This window comes from Vipera berus (assembly GCF_964194415.1).
Source record: "Vipera berus genome assembly, chromosome: 1".
NCBI classification, from domain to species: Eukaryota; Metazoa; Chordata; class Lepidosauria; order Squamata; family Viperidae; genus Vipera; species Vipera berus.
This window is the reverse complement of record NC_138202.1, coordinates 27,699,479-27,722,027: the sequence shown is the minus strand read 5'-3', so window position 1 is coordinate 27,722,027 and position 22,549 is coordinate 27,699,479. Positions and strand designations below refer to the sequence as shown.

The window sequence follows — 22,549 nt, the reverse complement described above, 5'->3', positions numbered from 1 at the left end:
GATCTTTGCACTTTTGGCTATAGCAGCATCCCCACAGTCAGATGATCAAAATTTTGTATGCTTGCATTTATAACAGTTGCAGCATTCTGAAGTCATGCAATTGCCATTCTTGACCTTCTAGCTGGCTTCCGACAAGCAAAGTCAATAGGGGAACCCAGATTCATTTAATGACTGTGTGATTCACTTAGCAACTGCAATGATTTACTTAACAACCATGATGAAAAAGGTTGTAAAACTGGGTGCGATTCACTGAACTGTCTTGCTTTGTAATAGAAATTCTGGTCCCAATTGTGGGCATAAATTGTCGACTACCTGCACAGACTGAGCATGGGAGTCTATATGTACTTCTTAACTGGCTTATGTGTGAAGCAGCCCTAATCTCCAATAACTCATCTTCCATTCCCTCAACCCAATTAAGTAGGCTAAAGTGACTGCACAAATAAAGTGTTTAGAATTTGCTATTAATCAATCAATCAATCCAAAATAAATAAAAATAAATAAATAAATAAATAAATAGCCACCTCATCTTCTTAGTTTCATGACATTTTGGCTTCCTTGTGCAGACTATGTTCAAGGGAAGGTCAAATAGCCATATGTTGGGAATGTTTTAATTCCGATTCCTCCATACAACCATATTCAGATCCATAATATCAATATTGACAGAAATTAAGAAGAAAAACTCCTCTAAAAAGCAGAGTTTAGCTCTAGATAACTTTTGACAATTCACTTTGCTCTTAAACTGACATCATCTCTTCCTGAATTAATAACAGGAAGAGAGAAAATCTACAGTTTCTAAAGATTTATGAATTGATGCTCTGCTTCCCTGGTACTTGAGTTTTCAACCTTCAGGAGACCAAGAAATTATTCCAGCAGGATAGACAAGGCTAATTTCTTTAATATTGTATATCCTCAACAGATCCTGCTTTACTCCAGATCCTGTCTTTTGTTAAAACTAATTTTTGCTTTCCTTACTTGTCAGATTCTAGGAAAAAAAAGTCTCTTCAGCTGATCAGACTAATAAATAAAAGGGTCAATTTACACAAGGAAGGAAACAACCAAGCAGCATAGCGATGTTGAGGACATTACTAGGTCTGCATTTCATAAGGCAAACCTGAACTGAAGTAATACTTGAAATAAGTCCTGTCAAATTGGCCACATGAGGTCCAATTCACATGTTTTACCGGTAGCCCTCAACTTACAAGCAGTCCAATTCACATGTTTTACCGGTAGCCCTCAACTTACAAGCCCTCAACTTACAAGAAGTAATACTTGAAATAAGTCCTGTCAAATTGGCCACATGAGGTCCAATTCACATGTTTTACCGGTAGCCCTCAACTTACAAGCAGTTGCTTAAAGACTGTTCAAAATTACAATAGCCTTGGAAAGAGTTATGTCACATTATCATATTTTGGGCACTTGACAACCGGCTTGCATTTATGATTGGTTGCAGCATCCCATGTTCACATGATTGTGATTTGCGACAGTTTTCGCCACTTTCTGGTAAAAAACACCCATCTTGTTGTGGATTTATGTCCACATAATTTGTTTAATGACCATCATAAAAATGGTCATAAAATCAAGTCTGGTTGTATTATGTCTCAACCTATGACTGCAACAACTTAGAACAAATTCTGGGTTCAGTTGGAGTTCTAAGTCAAGAACTACCTATATAGGAAACCAATCCTGAGGACAGACCCCCATAAACACATTGCTTATCAGGTTACTTTATTGTGCATAGAAGCCTACATGCTCTGTAAAGCAGGCATGAGCTCTGAATGTGCTGGTAAGGAGAATGTTAATAATTTTCTGGATTGCAAGAATTAATCTCCTATAGTAACAAGAATCATGCTTTCGTCTGACTATGTGAAAGTAAAAGGAAAAAAATTGTTTATTTATTTATTTATTTATTTTGATTATTTGCCTACAATGAAATTCAAAACATACTCATATATGTAAAATGAGAGTTGCAGTTTCTTTATCTGAATATATGAACAGATTTGTAAACCTGCCAAATTCATGAAAGAAAATAAAATGTGCAAGGCAAGGAAGAGGATTGGATTAGAAGAGGAAAACTGGGACATTGGGTGAAGCAGGTGATTGGAATCAATAATACTTTCTTCAAACTGTAATTTGCTCAGCCACCACATTGAAGAATTTGAACTACAAAAAAGAAGTATCACCAATTCTTTTTTTTAAAGGACAATATAGTTTATTACTCTCTTCTGTTTCGTAAGTATTATCAACATGATTTTAAAGACACTGTATTAGAAGTGGCTGAAAAACAATGATTTCTTAATTGGGGAAATAAAATTATCCCTGCAGAACAAAGACTTTTAATAATGAGAAAAAAATTCACATGCACATCAGTGTTAGTTTTTAGCCATTCCCAGCAATTTTGTCAACATTACTCAAACATGCTTAAATATTAAGGTTAGAGCCAACTGTCACATACAATTGGAAACACCTACATCATCAGATGATGAACCACCAATAAAAACCACCAACGTGGAAACATGCTGAGGTGCATTCAATCATGTTACTTATAAAAAAACCATTAATAATAAAATAATTCATTCCAATTACTTTCTAATAGAGAGTGTGTTGGATTACCTGAAGATCTTGGAAACACACACATTACCTGTTGCCTTTGGTAAGCAGAGAATGTTCTTTCAAGGTCTTCAAGGTCTAGCACCTTAAATACTTTAGCATCATCAATGCCAGTCCACACAGTACCTTCCAACTTGTTCTAGGATGGTAGGAAGAAGATGGAAGAAGCATCACTATGACTTTTTCAATATATTGCACTACATTTCACTACATTCAAATGAAACCATATGCTATAAATAGGGTCCATACACAAATTTCTTGTACTTATTAAAAATAAATGTGAAATCACTTTGATGTATATGCCAGGCAAATGAAATCATTCTACATTGCAGAAAAATGCTGCACTTCCAGGATAATTAAGGACATAAAAGCAGCTTAGTTGGATCCGCTGAAGAAGGTCTGCCTCAACTAGCATTAAGTTTTGAACAGGAATAATCACTGGAAAAATTTATACAAGGATATAAAGGCAATTAAAGTGGAGGATTGGGGGGGGGAGGCTGGCGTGCTATGGTCCATGGGGCTGCAAAGAGTCGGACGCGACTTAGCAACTGAACAACAACAAATAAGGGCGATGCTGTCTCATGTTTATTCCCAGCATAGTCAGATGGGAATTGATTATGCCAACTGATAATTGGTAATGGAAGTCCAATGCCAAGATAATGAAAGCCCAGGTCCAATAATTTTGTTCACTTGTACTTTTCTTAATTTTTTTAAACCTGGGAATCAATTTTGGTATGAGGAAATAACCGTTATTAAAAGTGTTTGTCTATGGAGATTCTTAATTATCCAGGTCCTGGTTGTCTGAAAGGTACTTTTCCAAAAGGCAACTGGACTTTCTTTTTTTTTCTGTTGAAAATGTTTCGCTTCTCATACAAGAAAAAGTTCTCAAGCTGCTTTTATGTCCAACAAAGAAAGTCCAGTTGCCTTTTGGAAAAGCACGTTTGGGATATTAAAAGTACCTCCATTGCAAATACAGACAACTGTTTAATAAATATAGTAACATCAGTGTTTATTTCTTTTGAAATTTTTTGTCCTGCCCACTCATATTTAAATCTTTTTTTTTAATGTGGCCATATCTTATGTTGCTTTGTGAGCCATTTGAAGGTGAGTGGGGTTCCTGACCTGAATACCGAGTATACCTGTTCTACAATCAATTCTATTCATCAATCCTAAGGAGCAGACGGGAACAGATTCCTTACCTCAGGCAACTTGGACCAGTTGAAGGACTTGAGGGCATGTGTGGGCTGAGGGATGTTTTTCCTCTTGAGTGCTGATCCCAAAGGAGCTCCTGGAGCTGGAGTCAGGCCTCCAATTGGTGGGGGTCCTGGAGGAGGGGGTGGGCCCCCAGGGGGAGGAGGGGGAGGAGGTGGCAGGATTGCCCCAGGAGGAGGAGGGGGAGGAGGAACTGGGAGGAGAGATCCTAGAGAACCTGTCGGTAAGGGCCCCCCAGGGGCACCGGGTGGCAGAGGGGGTCCTCCAGGGACTGGAGCACATATAGCTCTCTGAAATAAAAAGAGAAAATATAATTGCTGTAGGAACTGCAAGTCAAGATCAAGCCAAGTGAGATGGCAGTTATGATACCCATTATGATAATATTGTTTACAATATATCACTCAGCCATCTATACAATTGCAAACAAACAAACAATAATATGGAAATAGTACAGTCTCTCCAATCCATAATTAGATTACAGTAAAAGGAAAGGAAAAAGGGATGTTCCAGCCCAGGGTTTTTCTTGGGGTTCTCCAGGAACCTGATGGGTTCCATGAGATTGGTGTGTGTGTGTGATTTCATTTTAATACTGGCCAGGGATGTCATAGCAATTTTTCCAATGTCCGGTAGAAAAGACAGGGCATGCCAATGGTTTGCAAAAGCTCCGCCTCTTGATCAGAGGTTCTGGGAATTTTTTAAAAAATAATGGCTTACAAGGCCTGAAGAAAATTGAGCCCCCCCCTGCTTTAGTCAATCAGGGAGGGGCTGTCTCTCTTGCTCCTCCTCCTGGTGCTTACTGGTGTCCTGGCCCTCTCTTTTTTGCAGAAAATGTTCTACAAAGTGTGCAGTGAGAAGGCTGTTTGGAGATTAAGTGGAGAGTAAATAAACAAGTACAGTAAGTAAAAATACTGTAGTGCAGGGGTGTCAAACTCAATTTCATTGAGGGCCGCATCAGCATTGCAGTTACCCTTGACGAGCCGGGTGGGTGTGGCCAGGGTGGGCGTGGCCTACTGGTTGGGCGTGGCTGGAATGTGTGTGACCTACTGGGTGGGCATGGCCAGCTCTACATTGTTTGCATCAATGGTGCTTATGGGGGCCTGGGCAGGAGTGGGACAAATCTGAGGGTCTCTGGCAGAAGGAGATGGGACTGGGGCAAGTGCCGAGGCATGGTCCACTGGAAGAGCCTCACTGTTCCTCTCAGGCCATGCGGGGGGGGGGGAGGCTGGACGGTGATGCGGAGGTCAAATGCCCAGCCTAGCCCTGCTGTGCTTGCTCTCTTTAGCCAGGTTGCTCATGATGGGTATGAGGGCAACGTCAAGAGGGAGGCCCACTTCCTCTCCATGTGAGGAGACCTGGCTTTGTTTCCAAAGCTTCCTTAGCAATAGGATGGGAGACCACCCAGGTTAGGCCAGGAGGGGGCAAGGGGATGGTGAAAGGGCAGCAGGGAAGGACTAAGGCAGGACTTCCCTCAGACCCTCCCTCTCCTCTCCTTCCTTCCTTCCTTCCTTCCTTCCTTCCTTCCTTCCTTCCTTCCTTCCTTCCTTCCTTCCTTCCTTCCTTCCTTCCTTCCTCCCTTCCTTCGAACAGAGTGATGGGAAAATATTTGAGATGAGGGAGGGAGAAAAACAGGCAAGAAATGCAGCTGGGAAGTGTCATCCTTCATGAGGAATGAAGAAATGTACCATCGTCTGGAAGTGGCCAGCACATGGCCCTCTCCTCACAGTGCCGAGAGGCTGAGCCAGGGGGCACAAATCTGAAGAGAAGCACAATGCTGCCCAGCCCCTAGCCTGCCCGAAGTAGGCAGGGCCATGTGCTGGCCACTTCCAGGCAATGGTGCATTTCTTCATTCCTCACAAAGGGTGATACCTCCCTAGCGTGCACCCAGGGGGTGGGGCCGATGCGGCAGGGGCCGGTCCCTCACTGTTTCCAGATGGCCTTATGGAGCTAAGACTGCATGTATTTCAGCATAGATGACCACCACAAAATTGTACATTGGCTCCTGGCCAGCCTGGGCCAGAGCCAAGGCAGCAGGGGCCGTTCCCTCACTGTTTCCAAGATGGCTTCGTGGGCCACATGAAACCACTTTGCGGGTTGGATCTGGCCCCCGGGCCTTGTGTTTGACATGTCTGCTGTAGTGGATACTATTCTGTATCAATGGTTCACATTTCCAGAGGGTTGCTGAACCTTCTTAACTAGTCCATACACCTCATTTAAGAAGCAGGCCTGGGATACATAATGTGGAAAGAGTAGATGAGATTTGTGAGACCATGGCAAAAAGAAGCTTAGCTGGTAGAACTTGGTTTCTTCTCTGCCAAAGAGGAGATTACTCCTGCAGGAATTCAGCTCTTGACAGTAAAACTGTTTGACTGCTCTGGTTACAAAAGCTTTTATGCACTACGGGAAAGCCCATCTCTCTGAGCAAATGAAGAACTCTTGGCTCTTACCCCTAAAATACTGTATGTGGCAGTTTCAATAATCTTTCCAGTAACAAATCAATTCTTTTTCTCATTTGCCCGGGCCTTTTGATTGACAGCATTACTTCTAATGGGCACATAGTTGTAATGTAAATGAATGGCACATTTCCCCCCAACTGCAAGGAAAGTCTGGGGCTTGACCTCACCCTACTAAGCTCATGGATCTGTGCTGTGAGGTCTGCCACTTGCTGTTTCACTTGTTTATGCTCAGAGAGTTCTTTTTCAAGCTTCTCCTTCATCTTATTCAAGGTCTGCATCATCTCCTCCTTCTCCTGGGTCTTGGCATCACACTCTCGCTCTTTCTTTTCCAATTTTTGCTGTAGCTCATGGTGTTCTTTTAAAAAGGGAGGGAAATATTTAAACATTTACAATTAATGCTTCTGAACTGTTGATTGGCATGACATGAGCATGAACATGGAAGATGTTCCCCCTGCATTGCAAATCATGGCAACTGAAGGAATAATAAACCAGGAGTAATAACCATACTGAAATATGTCCCTGTCCCCATCACCTAAGTTCAATAAAGCTTATTTAGTAAATTATCCCAATTTGGATAGGAAATGTATTAACAAAACCTACTATACAAAGCAGAATAGTCCCCTTAACATGTTTTCAAGTGAACTTATTTTGATTAAAATCTTGGAGAGGTGAGAATAATTCTATTATTAGAAGGCAATTGCACATACTGTATCCAGACTTTTCATATAAAAAACAATTACGTAGCAAGGAGCTGGAAAATCCTCTGTGTGGAACAGATAAAAATTCAAGAGAACCATACTATGCTAGGTAATGAAATAGTCTGACCCAGTATAAAGGCAATTTCCTTTGTTCTTAAAAGATTAATATATGACTGAAAAAGCACTTCTTGTCCATTTCTTTCTATCCCATTAAATGCATAGAGAAATTTCCTTACGGAAAATAGTTTATTAATCATCCTTAAATTCCTTTGAATTCTAAGCTGGTCATACTGCACCTACAATATAGTGTCAAGTTTTGTGCATTTTAAAAATAAGTCCAGAGGACAACAACCAAGATAATAAGGGCTTGGGAGGAAAAACTTAGGAGAAATAGCTGAAAACATTGCATATGTTTAGCCTGGACAAGAGAAGGCTGCAGAAAGATAGAGGACAACTGTCTTATTTATTTAGTTATATATCTACCACTTCAGTCACGCATGGTTGTCAGGTAGAAAACTTGACAGAATTGTTCAAGGACATACAATAGGGTAAGAATCAATGGATTTATAAATAAATTAATTTAAATTAAATTACAAGTAGATTTTGCATGGATATTAGGAAAAAATGTCCCAATAACAAAAGTTATTCAGCAGCAAAATGGGTTGCCTCAATTACAAATAAAAATTAAGTGAAGCAAATCAGCATCAATTAGACATTTATATGTCTTACTGTCAATTAGTCCAAACTGACCAAGTTTATGTTATTTTCATAATTATAAAAATGGAGCAAATTACATCAAGTTGTTGTATATAACTTTAATTTATGTAAATCATGCAGACTACTTTGGCTGCACTATATCTGTTCACTATTTTGAAGGGCTATTTTGTTCACTGCATCTAAAATCTACTAAGACAGGCCTTCACTGTATTTCCTTTCCTCTATTAAACATGTAGCTTTTATTGTCCTCCACGGAAAAGAACCATTCATAGGAAAACACAAACAAACACAAGTCTATAGTGAAATACTATACTACTGTATTGCTCCTAAAATTTAGTCCTCTTTGTTAAAAAAACAGAAAACCAAACCAGATGGATTACTTCCATTTCCACTCACACAAAAGATGTTTCTGTGAAAGAAAATGTAAGTTGATAACTGTATAGCAAATTATCTGGTTAAAGGCCAAACTGTACCAATTTATAAATTAATAAAGTGTGGAAAATCCCATGTCAGAAGCTCTCCCCTTCTTTCTTTTCTACTGCAGGTTTAGATTTTGTACCACTTTCTTATAGTGCAGGGATGTCAAACTGCCCGCCTGCAGGCCGGACACGTCATCCGGAAGCCACGCCCACCCCATTGCCGGCAATGGCAAAATAATCCAGATACGTCTTGTGATGTCACGTGACATCACGAATTTGACATGTCTGTTATAGTGTTTAAAGTTCAGATTAATCACCTAACCTCTGTATTCTCTCCCCACACATTTAAACTGAATCCAGGCCGTAACCTTTTCGCTTCTATGATGTCATTTCCCTCTACAACCATGGCATTCCAGATGTTGCCTTAATCTGAGTGAGCTCATATTGCTGTCATCAACTGCCACTGAATCTACAAAACCTCAAGTAGAATTTTTTCTTCAGTCCTAACAAGCTAAAGTCCTCTTAAGGTGAGGCTCTCTACTTTTATCATTTACCTTTTCTCATTTTTTCTGCTTGTTCTTTCCATTGTTTCACTTCATTTTCATTAACCAGCCTAGGGGGAAAAAGAAATTAATTTCTAATAAATATAAGCACCACATGATTAGCAAAGACAAGACGCCAAGATGAAATCTATGGAAAACCTAGAAAATTGCAACTGTACTTGCTCAATTAGTATTTAAACTTGTTCAGTTTTTTTTTTACCACAAAACAGTTTACAGTGGCAAGTCATTTTGTTTACATATTGCTATTTTGAATAACATTAATGAATGCTTATAAAATATTGACAGTTTTTTCAAAGAGAAATTCTTTTTACATACAATTTATTAGGCAGAATATTCTCCAGCCTTTGCTCAGAGTATCACAATGCTATGGAATGTACATCAAAATATTTCTTTTGGGGGTGAAGTTATTGGCGATATAGATAACTTCATTAAATAGATATTCCAGATATTAAGAAGTTCTGTCACTATTTCCAGATTGTGTAGATTTGTTTAGGGCTAATTCAAAAACCAGAATAAATAAGCAACCCACTCATATGAAATAGAGAAGACATGCAAGGTTAAAAAAATAATCATTCACTGCAGAAATAAAGGAAGGCCCTTACATTCGGACAACATTTTTGATATTAAAGTTCTCCAGGGGTGTTGAGTCAGGGTCCTGCCCTTTATCATTTTGAATAACTATTTGTTGTATAATACGATCCAGCAGTAACCAGTACTGGACGGTGTTGCCGTTTCTCTTATCTAAAAGGGAGACAAAAACTGTGAATGAATGTGAAGGGTGGGAAAAGGAAGCATATGTCAATTTAAACAAATCTCCATTCCCAGATGCTTTTTACAGGAAATGGTGCTTCAGTGGTGAAATAGTTGCTATAGGTTGTGGTCAGCAGAAAACTGCTTTTCCTAACCTTGATCATTATATATCGGAGCCCCACCTAAGAGGTGCTCTTTCTTCCTAATAAAAAGGATATTTTAAGCATGCTCCCAAAACTGGGCTTAATGAATTAGTCACTTTGGTTCTCTAACAGTCTGAATTGATATCCTTTTTTCCCCTCAGAGTAAGCAAATACTGAAGGATGTTGACAGAAATAGCCAGTTGCAAATGATGTGATGTTTTGTTAAAAATAAAGAAGCCTGAGAAATTAATCTTTGAAGAAAAAATTGAGAAATGTGACATGGTTTTATTAGATGACTATATACCTAGGAACACAATATCTTATTTTAATTTTTTTTAATACTGTGTCACAGTATCCAAGTGTATTTATAAAATATGTGCAGTATTTTTGAAAGAAAATAACATATTATGCAATTTAACTCATAATCTGCAAATCCCCCTCCTCCAAGAAATGGATGAATAATATATCTGTGAATTACGAATAAAAACATGCAAAAGTGAATTACACAAATTTCACCCCTTTGTACTTATGAGTCATTTATCAATATAAATATTGGTGTTTGGGATATTGCATAAAGGGTGGAATATATATAATGTCACTTTTGCATACTTTTACAAGAGGCAAATTTGATTATAAGCCTTGCAAAACAGCATTGGTGAATATGATGGAAAGCAAATATTAGATTTGATGCCCTGAAATTGGAAAATGCCTAGATAATCTTTTACAAAATGAACCGTATACTACTCTTGCATTTTTTTGAATATAATGACAAATTATTGTTGTTAGAAGATATTAGGACAACTGTTAACAAATATAATTATAATCCTCACATATTAATAGTGCAGTTCAAAATTATTCAAATAATTTCTGTAAGAAAGAGAAGGATAAAGCTCAATGCTAGGAGATAGTAACCAAGAGATTACTGTACTCAGATATGCCTGGCAAGAATAGAATTATACAGCCATTTTCAAAGGGAGAGCAGATGGGAAGAAATCATTGTCGGTAAGGACAAGGTTGATATTTTCAACAGATACTTCTCCATATTTGATATGCAACAAATCTTTGAAAGTTCAACTATGTAAAACATATCAGGGTGCAGCCCTTAAGCGAATGCTTTTGACAGAAGGTCAAAATCTTATCCTTCAGAATGCCTTTCCAGTGGAGGGAAATACTTACATACATCTGTGTAGTTGAGTAACAACAAATGTAGGCAATTGGTGCAATAAACATTTCGAAGCTGAATGTGATAGGACTTTCTAGAAAGCAGTGTTTTGTCAAGACATTTATGAGCACAGCTGAATCAAGACATTTATGAGCACACGATATATAATGATCAAGGTGGAGCAGTGGGCTAATGCCTCCTTAAGTAACACCAGCTGCCTGCAATTAGTGCAGGTTCGCATCCCACCAGGCTCAAGGTTGACTCAGCCTTCCATCCTTCCGAGGTAGGTAAAATGAGGACCCAGATTGTTGGGGGCAATAAGCTGACTTTGTAATAATGCCGCTTGGGGTGTGTGTGTGTGTGAAAGCCCTAATAAGCAGGCATATACATAGAATGAAGGCTACTGCTAAGCTTGTAAGCCGCCCTGAGTCTTAGGAGAAGGGCGGGATATAAATGGAATTAAAATAAATAAAATAAATAAAATGTATGACTCAAAGAGGAAGGTTTCCATGTAGATAATTAGCATACAAAATTTGACCAGCAATTATATGAACTACTTTTTTTTGAAAAAGAAACATGATGGCTATGTAAGGAGGATATGTTAACTGAGAGCCCTGCTCTACATAGAGAAGTGGACTTGACCTCTTCCAATTTCATGGGATTTTATGAAAGTACAAGCTAATCCCGAAGAACTGGATATAACTGAGAAAATCTTTCATACAGCAGATTCCTTTGCACTTATACATCTTTTCCTCCATTTTTAACATTTGGTGGTATTTGCTTTTTTTAATGATGTAAATCCAATCTGTCCTTTGCAAGTCTTCTCCAGCAATGCAATGAAGACTGGAAAGTACTATCTGGTTTGAGCTAAAGTTATCCTTAAAGATTTAATTCCTAGTTTATTTAGGCAATTGCCCCCATGCCAACCAACCAACCAACCAATTTATCACTCTTTTAACATGTCCTCTCTCTTTCACTCTATTTAGCTCTCTCTTCATTTATCCATCCATCCATTCACCCATATGTACTCCAAAATTACTAAGATGCATAGACTGCAACTCTCATTGCTTCTGTACAATAATAGCACATTGACTGTAATAATATACCGTACCCCTATAATAGGACATATTAAAGTTTTAGCATTTCTAACTGTTCAAAGGAAGCTTGCATTTCAAACCATGCACTTCAATTCCAAAATATCTACTATGAATATCAATAAAATCCTAAAGTTACTTTTTGTACTCACAGGGCATTTGGAGGCAGTGGTGAAGTATAGACATAAAATGTGGGTAGGCTTCTGTATGAGTCAATCTCTTTCTTGTGAGCTCAAACATCTGGGTTGCACTTTTTGTATCTATATGAACCTTTGGTTATTTTGATGGGGCAAAACAATTGAGATTAAGATTAGTATTTTCACACATAATCATTCCTCCAGGCAAAGTTGCTACCTCTAATTGCTTTTTGCTTCCAATCAACTTTTATTTAAGCTGGACTTTGCTATACATAGGTGAATGTGTAATAAGAAATGTAAAAATCAATGAATAAAATTGGCAAAATGTCAATATATAAAGAGGAACTTGACAGTCCTTAACAAGATTTTGCACATATCCAATAGGTCAGTCTGATCAAAAAAGTGATTATCTCTGATGTACGGTAGCAGAACATACAACACTTTAAAATCTTTGAAAATCTTGCTACTTACTGAAAAATAGCCCACAGCTATGAAAAAGGAAAGATCAGGGTGAATCATTTATATGAAAGTTGGGCAAAGATGGAATAGGGGAGGAAGAAAAGCAATCTCCTGAAAGTTATAATTAAAATGTAACTTAATCATTTTGGGCAAGTGTTTAAGGATAATTGTAAAATGGCTGAGATATGATTCAGTTCTTAACAATGATCCTTTCTTGGCCAGAATATATTTTTTTTACTCAATCCAAATGTAGCAAAATATACATACCAGTTCAAATCTTTTGGCAAACTCCAACTCATCTTCATTTCGGAGCATTTCAAAAAAATCTAAATGCCTGGAGGGAGAGAAGAGGCAATTTAGGGTAATCCCTTACTGAAGCAATTTTGCTAATAGGTTTGGCAAGAACATCCCACTACATTTAGTAGAGGCAGGACATTTAATAACATTTCATTCAGAAGAGTTTATACAGTTAGTCCTTGACTTACAATTATAACTGAACCCAGAAATATGGTTGCATGTTATGCTAGTTGTTAAGCAGGCCACCATGTGACCATGCTCAATTTTACAACCTTTTTAATGGCAGTCATTAAGTGAATGTGGTGGTTGTAAAACAAACGCTGCAGTTGGTAAGTGAATCCATTGTTTGCAATGGGTCTATTGTTGCTGAAAACTGGAAACAAATAAATAAATGCAGTTTCCAGCAAAAACCATTATCAATCACTAGGCAGTGGCCATCAGGACTTCGAATCCAGGTTGTAAATAGCCCTGGGCAGGTCCTTTGTAATTATAAGTGGTTGCTAAGTGACTGGTCATAAATCGAGGACTACCGGTAGCTGTAATACAAATGTATTTGTCCTCAACTTTAGAGAGACCCAATTCTTTCTCAGATTTAAAAACAGGAAAGTAAGCACAAGAACCAGCCACCTTCAGAATTCCATCTGTTCAGCTGACTCTCCACAATGTCATTCTTTGTTTATCATCCTAGTTCTAAAGGGGCTGTACAGGCACTCCTCGGCTTGCAACAGTTCGTTTAGTGACTGTTCAAAGTTACAACAACACTGGAAAAAGTGATTTATGGCCATTTGTCACACTGCAGTATCCCCATGGTCATGTGATCACAAAAATTCAGACACTTAACTGGTTCATAGTTATGACAGTTGCAGTGTCCTGGGGTCATGTGATCACTTTTTGCGACCTTCTGACAAGCAAAGTCAACGGGGAAACCAGATTCAGTTAACGACTTTGTCACTAACTTAGTGAATCACTTAACAACTGTGGCAAGAAAGGTCGTAAAATGGGACAAAATTCACTTAACAAATGTCTCATTTAGCAACAGAAATTTGGGGCTCAATATGGTCGTACGTCAAGAACTACCTGTGTTCATATTTCAGAGGGACTCAGACAATTGGGTAGAAAGAATATTTTCTATGGGTGCCAAGCGGAGTGGCTGGCTCCATGGTTGGGATTTATATCAGGGGTGGATAAACTGTTGGTGGTCTGGGACTGCATTTATTTTTTAAAAGATGAGGCAATGATGCAAGTTGTTGGAGCCACCTAACACCGGCCAGAGCTTTATTTATTCGTCTTAGGTTTTGAATAACAGCGTTCAGGATTTATTTTGATTGTTTAAAAAATGTGACACCTATTTTGCACTCAAAATGATAAGAAAGCACAAGACAGGTAGATGTTACAGTTGAAGGAGGAACCACTAGCTTCAAATAAAAGGGGGAGGGGAATAAAATATCGACATGATTGATTCTCCCCAAGAGAATGGGTCATTTTAAGTGCTAAGGCAGCAATGAATTCTGAAATGGGACTGAGATTTAGTTGTTTGCTGTAAATAGTTGTTCATGAACTATTTAACTTTTAAAGCAGTTAAAAGCTTTCATGATAATTTTCACTAGACCTGAATGTAACATTAAGTCAGAATTGAGCGTTATGTGCAAAACCTGTGCAACCATGCATACTTCATTCTCTTCTCTTCTGATTAAGCCAAAAGAAAAAAAAATCAATTTCATCTTCCTGGTATTTGGTTATCATTAGCATGAATTAGGCATCATGAGTTAAACAAAGGCCAGCCAATTGGAAAACAAGCCAATAACCAAACCTGAGTAGTTTTGCTAGTTACTTAACAAACCACAATAAGTCTGGGATGAAGAAAGATAAAACTAAGCTTGGCAGGAATTTTCCTACTTGTGAAGCAGTTAGAGAAGGGGGAGAGCACTCAGATCTAAGGTTTACTGGAACTTGCAGAGGTTCCTGTGCATTAAATCCTGGCTTAGTGTCATAGAATTCCACCTAGCTTAGGAAAAATTCATAATTTTAGAGCAGTTTCTTTACATTAGGATAGGTAAAAATGTACTATCCATTTCCTTTAACATAAAATCCAGGGAGAATGAATAAGAAGGCAGATAAGGTATTTTAAACAACATTACAAATCACATACTTACTTACCTATCTAATGTGGAATTTTCATGTTCTCTTAATTTGTCAATTACAGGCTGAATTCCAAGCATGAGGAATTCATATCTCAGGTGGAGTCTGAAGTCCAGACTTTCCTGGAAAAGAGGAAAAGAAGATGGCAATCTTTCAAAATGGTTCCTGTTAGAATAATAGTACAGTTGTTTCACCATTAAAGGTTTAAAGGTTTCCCCTGTCCAGTTGTGACTGACTCAAGGGCACACTACTCATCTTGGATTCTCAGCAGAGGGAGCCTGTGTTGTCTGAGAGAGGCTTCTGTAATCAAGCGGCCAGCATGAAAATGCAGAATGCAGTAACTTTCTCACCAAAGCAGTACCTACTTATCTACTTGCATGGTTTTGAATTGTTAGGTTGGCTGGAGCTGGGGTGAGTAACAGGAGGTTCTCCTGACATGCGGTGATTGGGTTTCGAACCTGGGTTCTTGGCTTTCTATCAGCTTTCCAGCTGATAAGCCCAGTGTCTTGACCACTGAGCCATAGCACTGCCCTTGTTTTATCAAAGAAGTAAAAAAGAAAGATGGGGACCCATGCAACAGATGAATAGCAGTCACAAAACATGTAGATTAGGAAACTTTCTGGAAATTACGGAGTTCCAGTAACACTGGGATAGGACAAGAGGGATGAAGTTGCACAAACATCAGGATTCAGGCAGGCAAGAAAATGGGGTTCATCATCTTAAGTCTCTTCCATCAGATTTACTTTTTGTTGATTTCACTGACGTCAAAAACAAATCAAGCAAGAGAAACAGAGGTACAGCTTATATCTCTTTCCTAAACAGTCTGATGGTGACAATAAGAAATAGAAAAAGAGGAAAAATGTGGGTTTATATTAGGGGAATACAAATCTACTCTTTAAATATTATGGGCATTAATTCCTACTGGCAGGGCTTTTTTTCTCATAGAACGCTCAGAATGGAGTTCCGGCACCTTTTTTGGATGGAACCTTGTAGGGTAGGCAAGGCGGGTTGTATGACATGTGTGAGTTCCTGCACCTTTTTCTTTTACAAAAAAACCACTGCCTACTGGTCTCCAACATCAATAATTTAAAAGAAGCTATGACAGTTATCCATCATAGCTGGAGGCACTAAGTTCTTTAACACTAGAAGAATCTTAATTCAGTGGTAGGCAAATTATGCACATAGGCAGTGGTGGGATTCAAATATGAGAACAACCAGTTCTCTGCGTGGATGCCACTTCTGGAAGTCCATTCTGGGCCTGGGCAACAAAAAATTAGCTACCGGTTCTGCCAAAGTGGTGCGAACTGGCTGAATCCACTGCACATAGGATATTATTTTTATTTTGGCCAGGGTGAGAAGGTGAGTGTCTGTGTTTCAAGCAGGACAAAAAGATGCCTGGGAAGCATCCTTTTCTTAAAGGATAACTTGTGTTTCCCAGGCATCTTTCTGTTCTGGTCTTTCAAGAAACTGGGATGGGGAAAAGGCCTTTGCCAAAATATTCTGATTGTCCTCTTGAACCTGGAATGTGCAAAACAATTCTTTTGTGTACTTTTCACAGTTCCTCTACCTTTCTTAGGTAAATTATCAAGGTGACCTAAGGTCTTTACTAATTAGTGAGAAATCATTCCATTATCCTATGAAAATAGGAGTACCTGTATCCCATATCTGCCCTATCGAAACCTATTGTGTTATGGCTGCCAGTAGGATGCAAGATATCCCATTGAGATGATTTTAGCTACTGTTTCTAGAATACTTGTTCAAACACAAGACAGTGACCCAATCAATGTTATGAAGCTCCCATCTGTAGCTTTTGAACTTACCACTCCAGCTCCTTGGCTTAGAACAGCATTGATAAAAGACATAATGGCTGTCTTGAGGCTTACTTCATCTCGGTATCGTCCTGTACTTCTATCCAAATCATTTATTAATGTCTGCAAATTAAAATGTTTTTGATCAATTTTGTAATGGTACTAATGGTACAATTTTGTAAAGGAGAAGAACAAAATTCAATCAAAATTAGTCTCATTTTAATTTTTTTTGTTAAAAGATAAAAAGTATATTTTCCTCTTTTTCACTCTTTCACACATTCTCATACACATATCCACATAGTAGATCTATGGGTAACTTAAGGTAGCTTCCTATGGCTGTGTAAAACTAAGCAAATGACCCACTTACCAATAAAATATAGTATCATGTAGTTGGTATTAATTAAATTCAGGGCATAAAACTCTGATGTTGATCACTGCCAAGGATAAAGAGACTTAAAGAAGTAAAGTTTAATTGATTTATGTAACTTAGATTTGCCTCAATTTGTACACAAGAAAGCAATTTCTGGGGAAAAGGAGAATAATTTTTACAGAGAAGATTCCTGGGGCTGTGAGGTAGGCTGATGTCACTTCTATATGGCTAAGTCCTCCCAGAAGATAATCTGTAGTTGGGCCCATTTATGGTGAATTCATCCTTGAGAGAGGGGTAGCCCTGTCAATGCTTCAGGAGAGTGTTCCACCCCCTTCTTAAAAAGCCATCACAGGACCCAATTGTGTTGGACAATTTTTGTAATCCACGGAGGGAGCCAGCAGGTTGGGTGAGCATGTCATTGTGTTTTTACTCAACATGGTAGTGGTTATGTTTGAGATTAAATGACCTCAAGGGCTACTGCATCTTTGTTTGGAACAAAAATAAATGCTTATACTGTGGAGTATTAAAAATAATCATTCCATTTAAGAAGTAATTTGATGCTCCATACCTGAAAGCGAGTCCGTTCACTGGCATATTTTTGGTAGTGCACCATGGCCTCTAGTACCTTTTTGTGACCCCCAGGAACCAGGCACACAGCGCCCATGATTTCTAGCACTGCCACCTTAGTCTTAATGTTTTCAGTGCTCAGACTCTGAGCAATTACATTAATACTCTCTGAGTGGGCCAGGACATGGGCTCTCCCAAGAGAGTTGTTCATCAGGGCTTTGATGCACCCAATGAGAGAGGTATGGATTCGAGATTCCGCAGTCTCATAGTCCATGCTCTTCAGGAAGTTCAGAATGCATGACAAGCCATCCAGATCAATGAATCGAGTTACAAACCTATCAGGAAAAAAATGAAGGAACACAAAAGAGGAAGATCACTTTCTTAAACTCGTAATTTAGTTTAACTTCAAAGGATTCCTAAAACATATATTAAAACAATCTCTCAGTGTAAGGATAATAGATTTCCTTACCCATAAATAGATAAGATAGCTGTGGTGGTACAGTGGTTAGAATGCAGTATTGCAGGCTAATTCTGCTGACTGCCAGGGGTTCGATCCTGACTGGCTCAAGGTTGACTCAGCCTTCCATCCTTCTGAGGTGGAATGAGGACCCAGATTGTTGGGGGCAATATGCTGACTCTGTAAACCGCTTAGAGAGGGCTGTAAAACATTATGAAGCAGTATAGAAGTCTAACTGCTATTGCTATATTCTGGTAGCTTCTGGGGATATTGTTAGAAAAAAGAAAAAAAACAGTTTCAAGATGGCTTTACCATTTTTGAGTTTGGAACAGAAAAATCTCTGAACATTTCATACTTCCCAAAACTGAATATTCGAAGTCTAAACAGCCCGATCACTGCTAAGAGATGCAGAAGGTATGTATAAGAAAGATGATTATTCGGTGGCAGCATAAACATTGCAATGTTTTCTCTGATGGAAGACATTTACTATGAACCTTCTCCACTTGTCTGTGGATAGAATTTGAATCCCCATTCTTTAAAATAATTTTTAATGCTGTAAACATTTGAATTTTAATAGTATGGTCTAAATTCAAGACATTCCTATTATTGGCAGGATAGCATTCATTTGTTGTGATTCAGTGTCAGTCTGTGGTCCCAGCAGCTGAATCTGATGAAACTGAGGAGGAGGAGGAGGAGGGGTTTGGAGAGCCTTTGTTGTCAGAGGGAGGCTCTGATGCACTGCAGGACTCTCAGCCTGGCCCCTCCAGTCATGTTCCTCATAAGACTCAGCTGTGTGAGCACGAGGTGTCGGACTTAGATGAATCACAGCTGTATCTGTTCAGAGATGCTAGAAGCAGAAGGCAATCCAGCAGAGCAGAGCAGAGAAAATCAATGAGGCAACCCAGTGAGAGGAGGAGAAGGCAGTGAGAAGCCATCTCGTGGGACTGATAATAAAAGGGGAAGGTGTGGGCTGAAGGCAACCATTTGAAGACATTCTGAAAGTGTCCTGGTCTGTTCTTGATACTTCTGTTTAACTCTTGTTTGATATTTTGATTTATTTATTGAAGGAAATATTTTGTTGCTTTTTTGTTTGAGCTGTAAATAAATTTGGTTGGGTTTTTCCAGCCTGTTGACTGTAAAAAGGAAAAAGGGGTTGTCCCCGACACACAAACAGGGCTGGTCGTAGGCTGGAACAGAACATCACTAGCCAAGCAGGATGGTTTTTATAATGCAGAATAAAGAAAATGATGGCTCTGTAATGTGACTGATTGCAATACCCCTAAACTTCAGAAAAGAGAGGCGAGGGAATTTTTACTGGAAAGATGGGATTTGTGATTCTGAACATCTGGGTGGTAAGAGGAATTAAGTTAACACATCTCAGCAAATTAAAGCTGATTGGTATTACAACGAAGAGATTATTTTAAGAATGTTTATACTAAAGAAGAAAAGGCAAAGAATTTAGTTATCTAGCATCAACAGCAACCAAAAAATCAAATTACCTCATAGGTTTGGTCCTTAGTGCTGTTTTCAAACTCTCTATAGTTTTGTTTCGTTCCTCTTCATCTTCTTTTTCCAAGGCAATCAATGACTTTCTCTGCATAAGTTCAGAAAATTAGTAGCAGCCACCTGTTCAATATAGTTTATTTATCTACTGTACTTTCCACAAATAAACTGAGCTGAAAGTGTTTGTCAACCAGTGACAATGAAATAGCAAAATGGCCATGATGAACCCATTTACCACCACAATACAGCACCCAAGCCAGCCAGCCAAAAAGATCTCTTCACAAAATTCCTGTCAGTAGCTCCCTCATAAAGGTTTATGGACCTGGACTATGGAGGGAGAAACAGTCAGGGCCTGACAAAGAGCATGAAATATCTCTCTACAAACACCACAAGTTCAGGAGAAACATTTTAATATTTCATTTCTTGTTTCTGTTTTTCCTTTTCATATCCCATTTTCTTTATTTTTGTAAAATGAGATAAATTAAAAATGGTTCTTCTGATCTTCAGAATGGCTATCAGAAGCCCCTTCTGTAGGTTATTTCGCAACAGGATAAATAGAGTCCCTCGTTGGATAAGCTATATGATATTTAACTCCGATCATCATTTTATAGTTGATATTTTAATGGTAGATTTTCTCTTCTGAACAACTAATCTTTTATCCCTCCAAAAAAGTTCCCAGAAGAAGATGTTGGGGATGAGTCAGAGACTTTCATTATTTCTTGCAGATGTTTCATGCAAGAAAATAAGAAAACTCAGAGAGCACCAAGGACCCCTCATTTCAACCCTGAGCTGCAAATATTCTCCTTCATTGATACTTTCTTCATACATTGAGCAATATTTTCCTGTTCTAGAGTTGTGTTTCTGGTTTTGCCTAAATGAATAGCAAGCCCAGCTTTCCAGTTTATTCTTCCTGATCCATTACTCTAGTGGACTGGATTAAAAATGCCAGCAAGAGAAATAATAATAATAATAATAATAATAATAATAATAATAATAATAATAATAATAATAATAATAATAATAATAATAATAAAATGTTGGAAGGGACCTTGGAGGTCTAGTCCAACGCCCTGCTTAGGCAGTAAACCCTATATAGCATTTCAGACAAATGGCTGTCCAGTCTTTTCTTAATGATGTTTCAACCATTTGATGATAATAAAATTTTAAAATACACATACTATATTCTTATTTCCACTAAAGCCATTTTTGAGTTGGTGAGGCAGTTGGACAACTGTCGATGAGACATTAAAAGAGGAAGCTGTCCCACAGAAGTATTTAACCAATGTTGCACAGGTGCTTCCGGGTTGAAAGGATTAGCCAGTGACATCACCATTGTCCTGGAATGCCCTTGGAGGATCCTTTCATATCCCTGGCATGACTTGGGGCAAAGATGGCAGCTCCCGTGTCTCAAAAAACGGGCTTGCTAACCTTCAACCCAGCATCCTAACTGCTCAAGCCACCCTGCTCCTATTTAACTAATGATATCATTCTTTTATGCCAGCAACATATTGGTAAAATTCAACAGGGGAATATTTTCTTTAATTACAACTTTAGAGAGCAATAGTGCAATATTTAGTGAATATTTGCAGGGTGTTTATTATTCTACCTGAATATCACTCATCTCTGAGAAACATAAATTTCCAATTATCTCTAAAATGCATGCCTTTACCATGGAGAAATACCCACACACATATCCTCAACATAACCACAATATGAAATTCACAACTGCTGAATAGATTGTACTGCATTTAGAAAGAAAGCCTCTGCAGCCCTCTATAAAAATTCCAGGTGCTTTATTAAACATTCACTTCTGTTGCATAACTAGGTAGCATTCAACAATCTGAAAATTAGCTCCCTTAAAGTTAATGTGAGTCTCTTTAATCAAGGAACTCTTACTAAATTCAGGCTTCGGCTCAACCCTGACAAGACTGAGTGGCTGTGCGTGCCGGCATCTCAGGAAACTCAGAGTATTCCATCTCTTACTATGGGGGGTGAGTTATTACCCCCCATAGATAGGGCCCGCAACTTGGAAGTCCTCCTAGACTCACAGCTTTCTTTAGAAGATCATATAGTAACTGTGACTAGGGGGGCCTTCACGCAGGTTCACCTGGTGCGCCAGTTGCGGCCCTATCTAGACCGGGATGCCTTGCGTACAGTCACTCATGCGCTCGTGACCTCTCGGTTAGACTACTGCAACGCTCTCTACATGGGGCTGCCCTTGAGGACCACTCGGAGGCTCCAACTGGTGCAGAATGCAGCCGCGAGAGTCGTGTTGGGGGTCTCCCGATACTCCCATGTTACACCTCTGCTCCGTGAGCTGCATTGGCTTCCAGTTGCCTTCTGGGTGAGATTCAAGGTGCTGGTAATGACCTTTAAAGCCCTACATGGCATGGGTCCGGAGTACCTTAGGGAGCACCTGCGGCCGGCATCAACTTCCCTCCTCCCAGTGCGCTCCCACAGAGAGGGCCTCCTCAGGGTGCCACCAGTCAGAGAGTGCTGACTGGTGGCCCCCAGGGGGAGGGTGTTCTCTGTGGGTGCGCCTAATCTGTGGAACCGTTTACCGGTTGAGCTCCGGATGGCTCCCGACCTTCGCTCCTTCCGACGTGATCTAAAGACCTATTTGTTTGAACAAGCCGGCCTGGTCTGATGGGTTTGGGTTTTATTACTGTTTTTATGTAATTTATTTGTTGTATTTGGGCATTATGGTTTAATCTCTTCTTAATTTTTGTATTTTGGTATTTTAGTATTTATTGCCCTGTTCACCGCCCTGAGTCCTTCGGGAGAAGGGCGGTATACAAATAAAATAAAATAAAATAAATAAATAAATAAATAAATAAATAAATAAATAAATAGAAATGTCTGCAGAAACAAACACTCCCCAGTTCTCCCTGCCATTTACAAACATAACTGGTTTTTTTTGGCTTCTCAGCAAATGGAGGGTGAGTGGATCTTGAACTTTTTCAACACAAACTTTATCTTTTTTTGTTTAAACAC

General features: G+C 38.9%; 1 protein-coding gene across 1 annotated transcript in view; it reads right to left on the bottom strand.

Moving 5' to 3' along the window:
- DAAM1 (dishevelled associated activator of morphogenesis 1) overlaps window positions 1–22,549 on the bottom strand; it is a 170,795-nt gene that overhangs the window by 39,182 nt on the left and 109,064 nt on the right. Inside the window, exons 5-15 of the mRNA XM_081342790.1 lie at window positions 19,552–19,646; window positions 17,597–17,930; window positions 16,671–16,781; window positions 14,869–14,972; window positions 12,682–12,748; window positions 11,971–12,088; window positions 9,272–9,410; window positions 8,661–8,719; window positions 6,440–6,627; window positions 3,807–4,109; window positions 2,639–2,746 (exon numbers count right to left, since the gene is read on the bottom strand). Of these exons, the coding sequence (XP_081198916.1) occupies window positions 2,639–2,746; window positions 3,807–4,109; window positions 6,440–6,627; window positions 8,661–8,719; window positions 9,272–9,410; window positions 11,971–12,088; window positions 12,682–12,748; window positions 14,869–14,972; window positions 16,671–16,781; window positions 17,597–17,930; window positions 19,552–19,646 (1,626 nt within the window). The remainder of the gene's footprint in view (window positions 1–2,638; window positions 2,747–3,806; window positions 4,110–6,439; window positions 6,628–8,660; window positions 8,720–9,271; window positions 9,411–11,970; window positions 12,089–12,681; window positions 12,749–14,868; window positions 14,973–16,670; window positions 16,782–17,596; window positions 17,931–19,551; window positions 19,647–22,549) is intronic.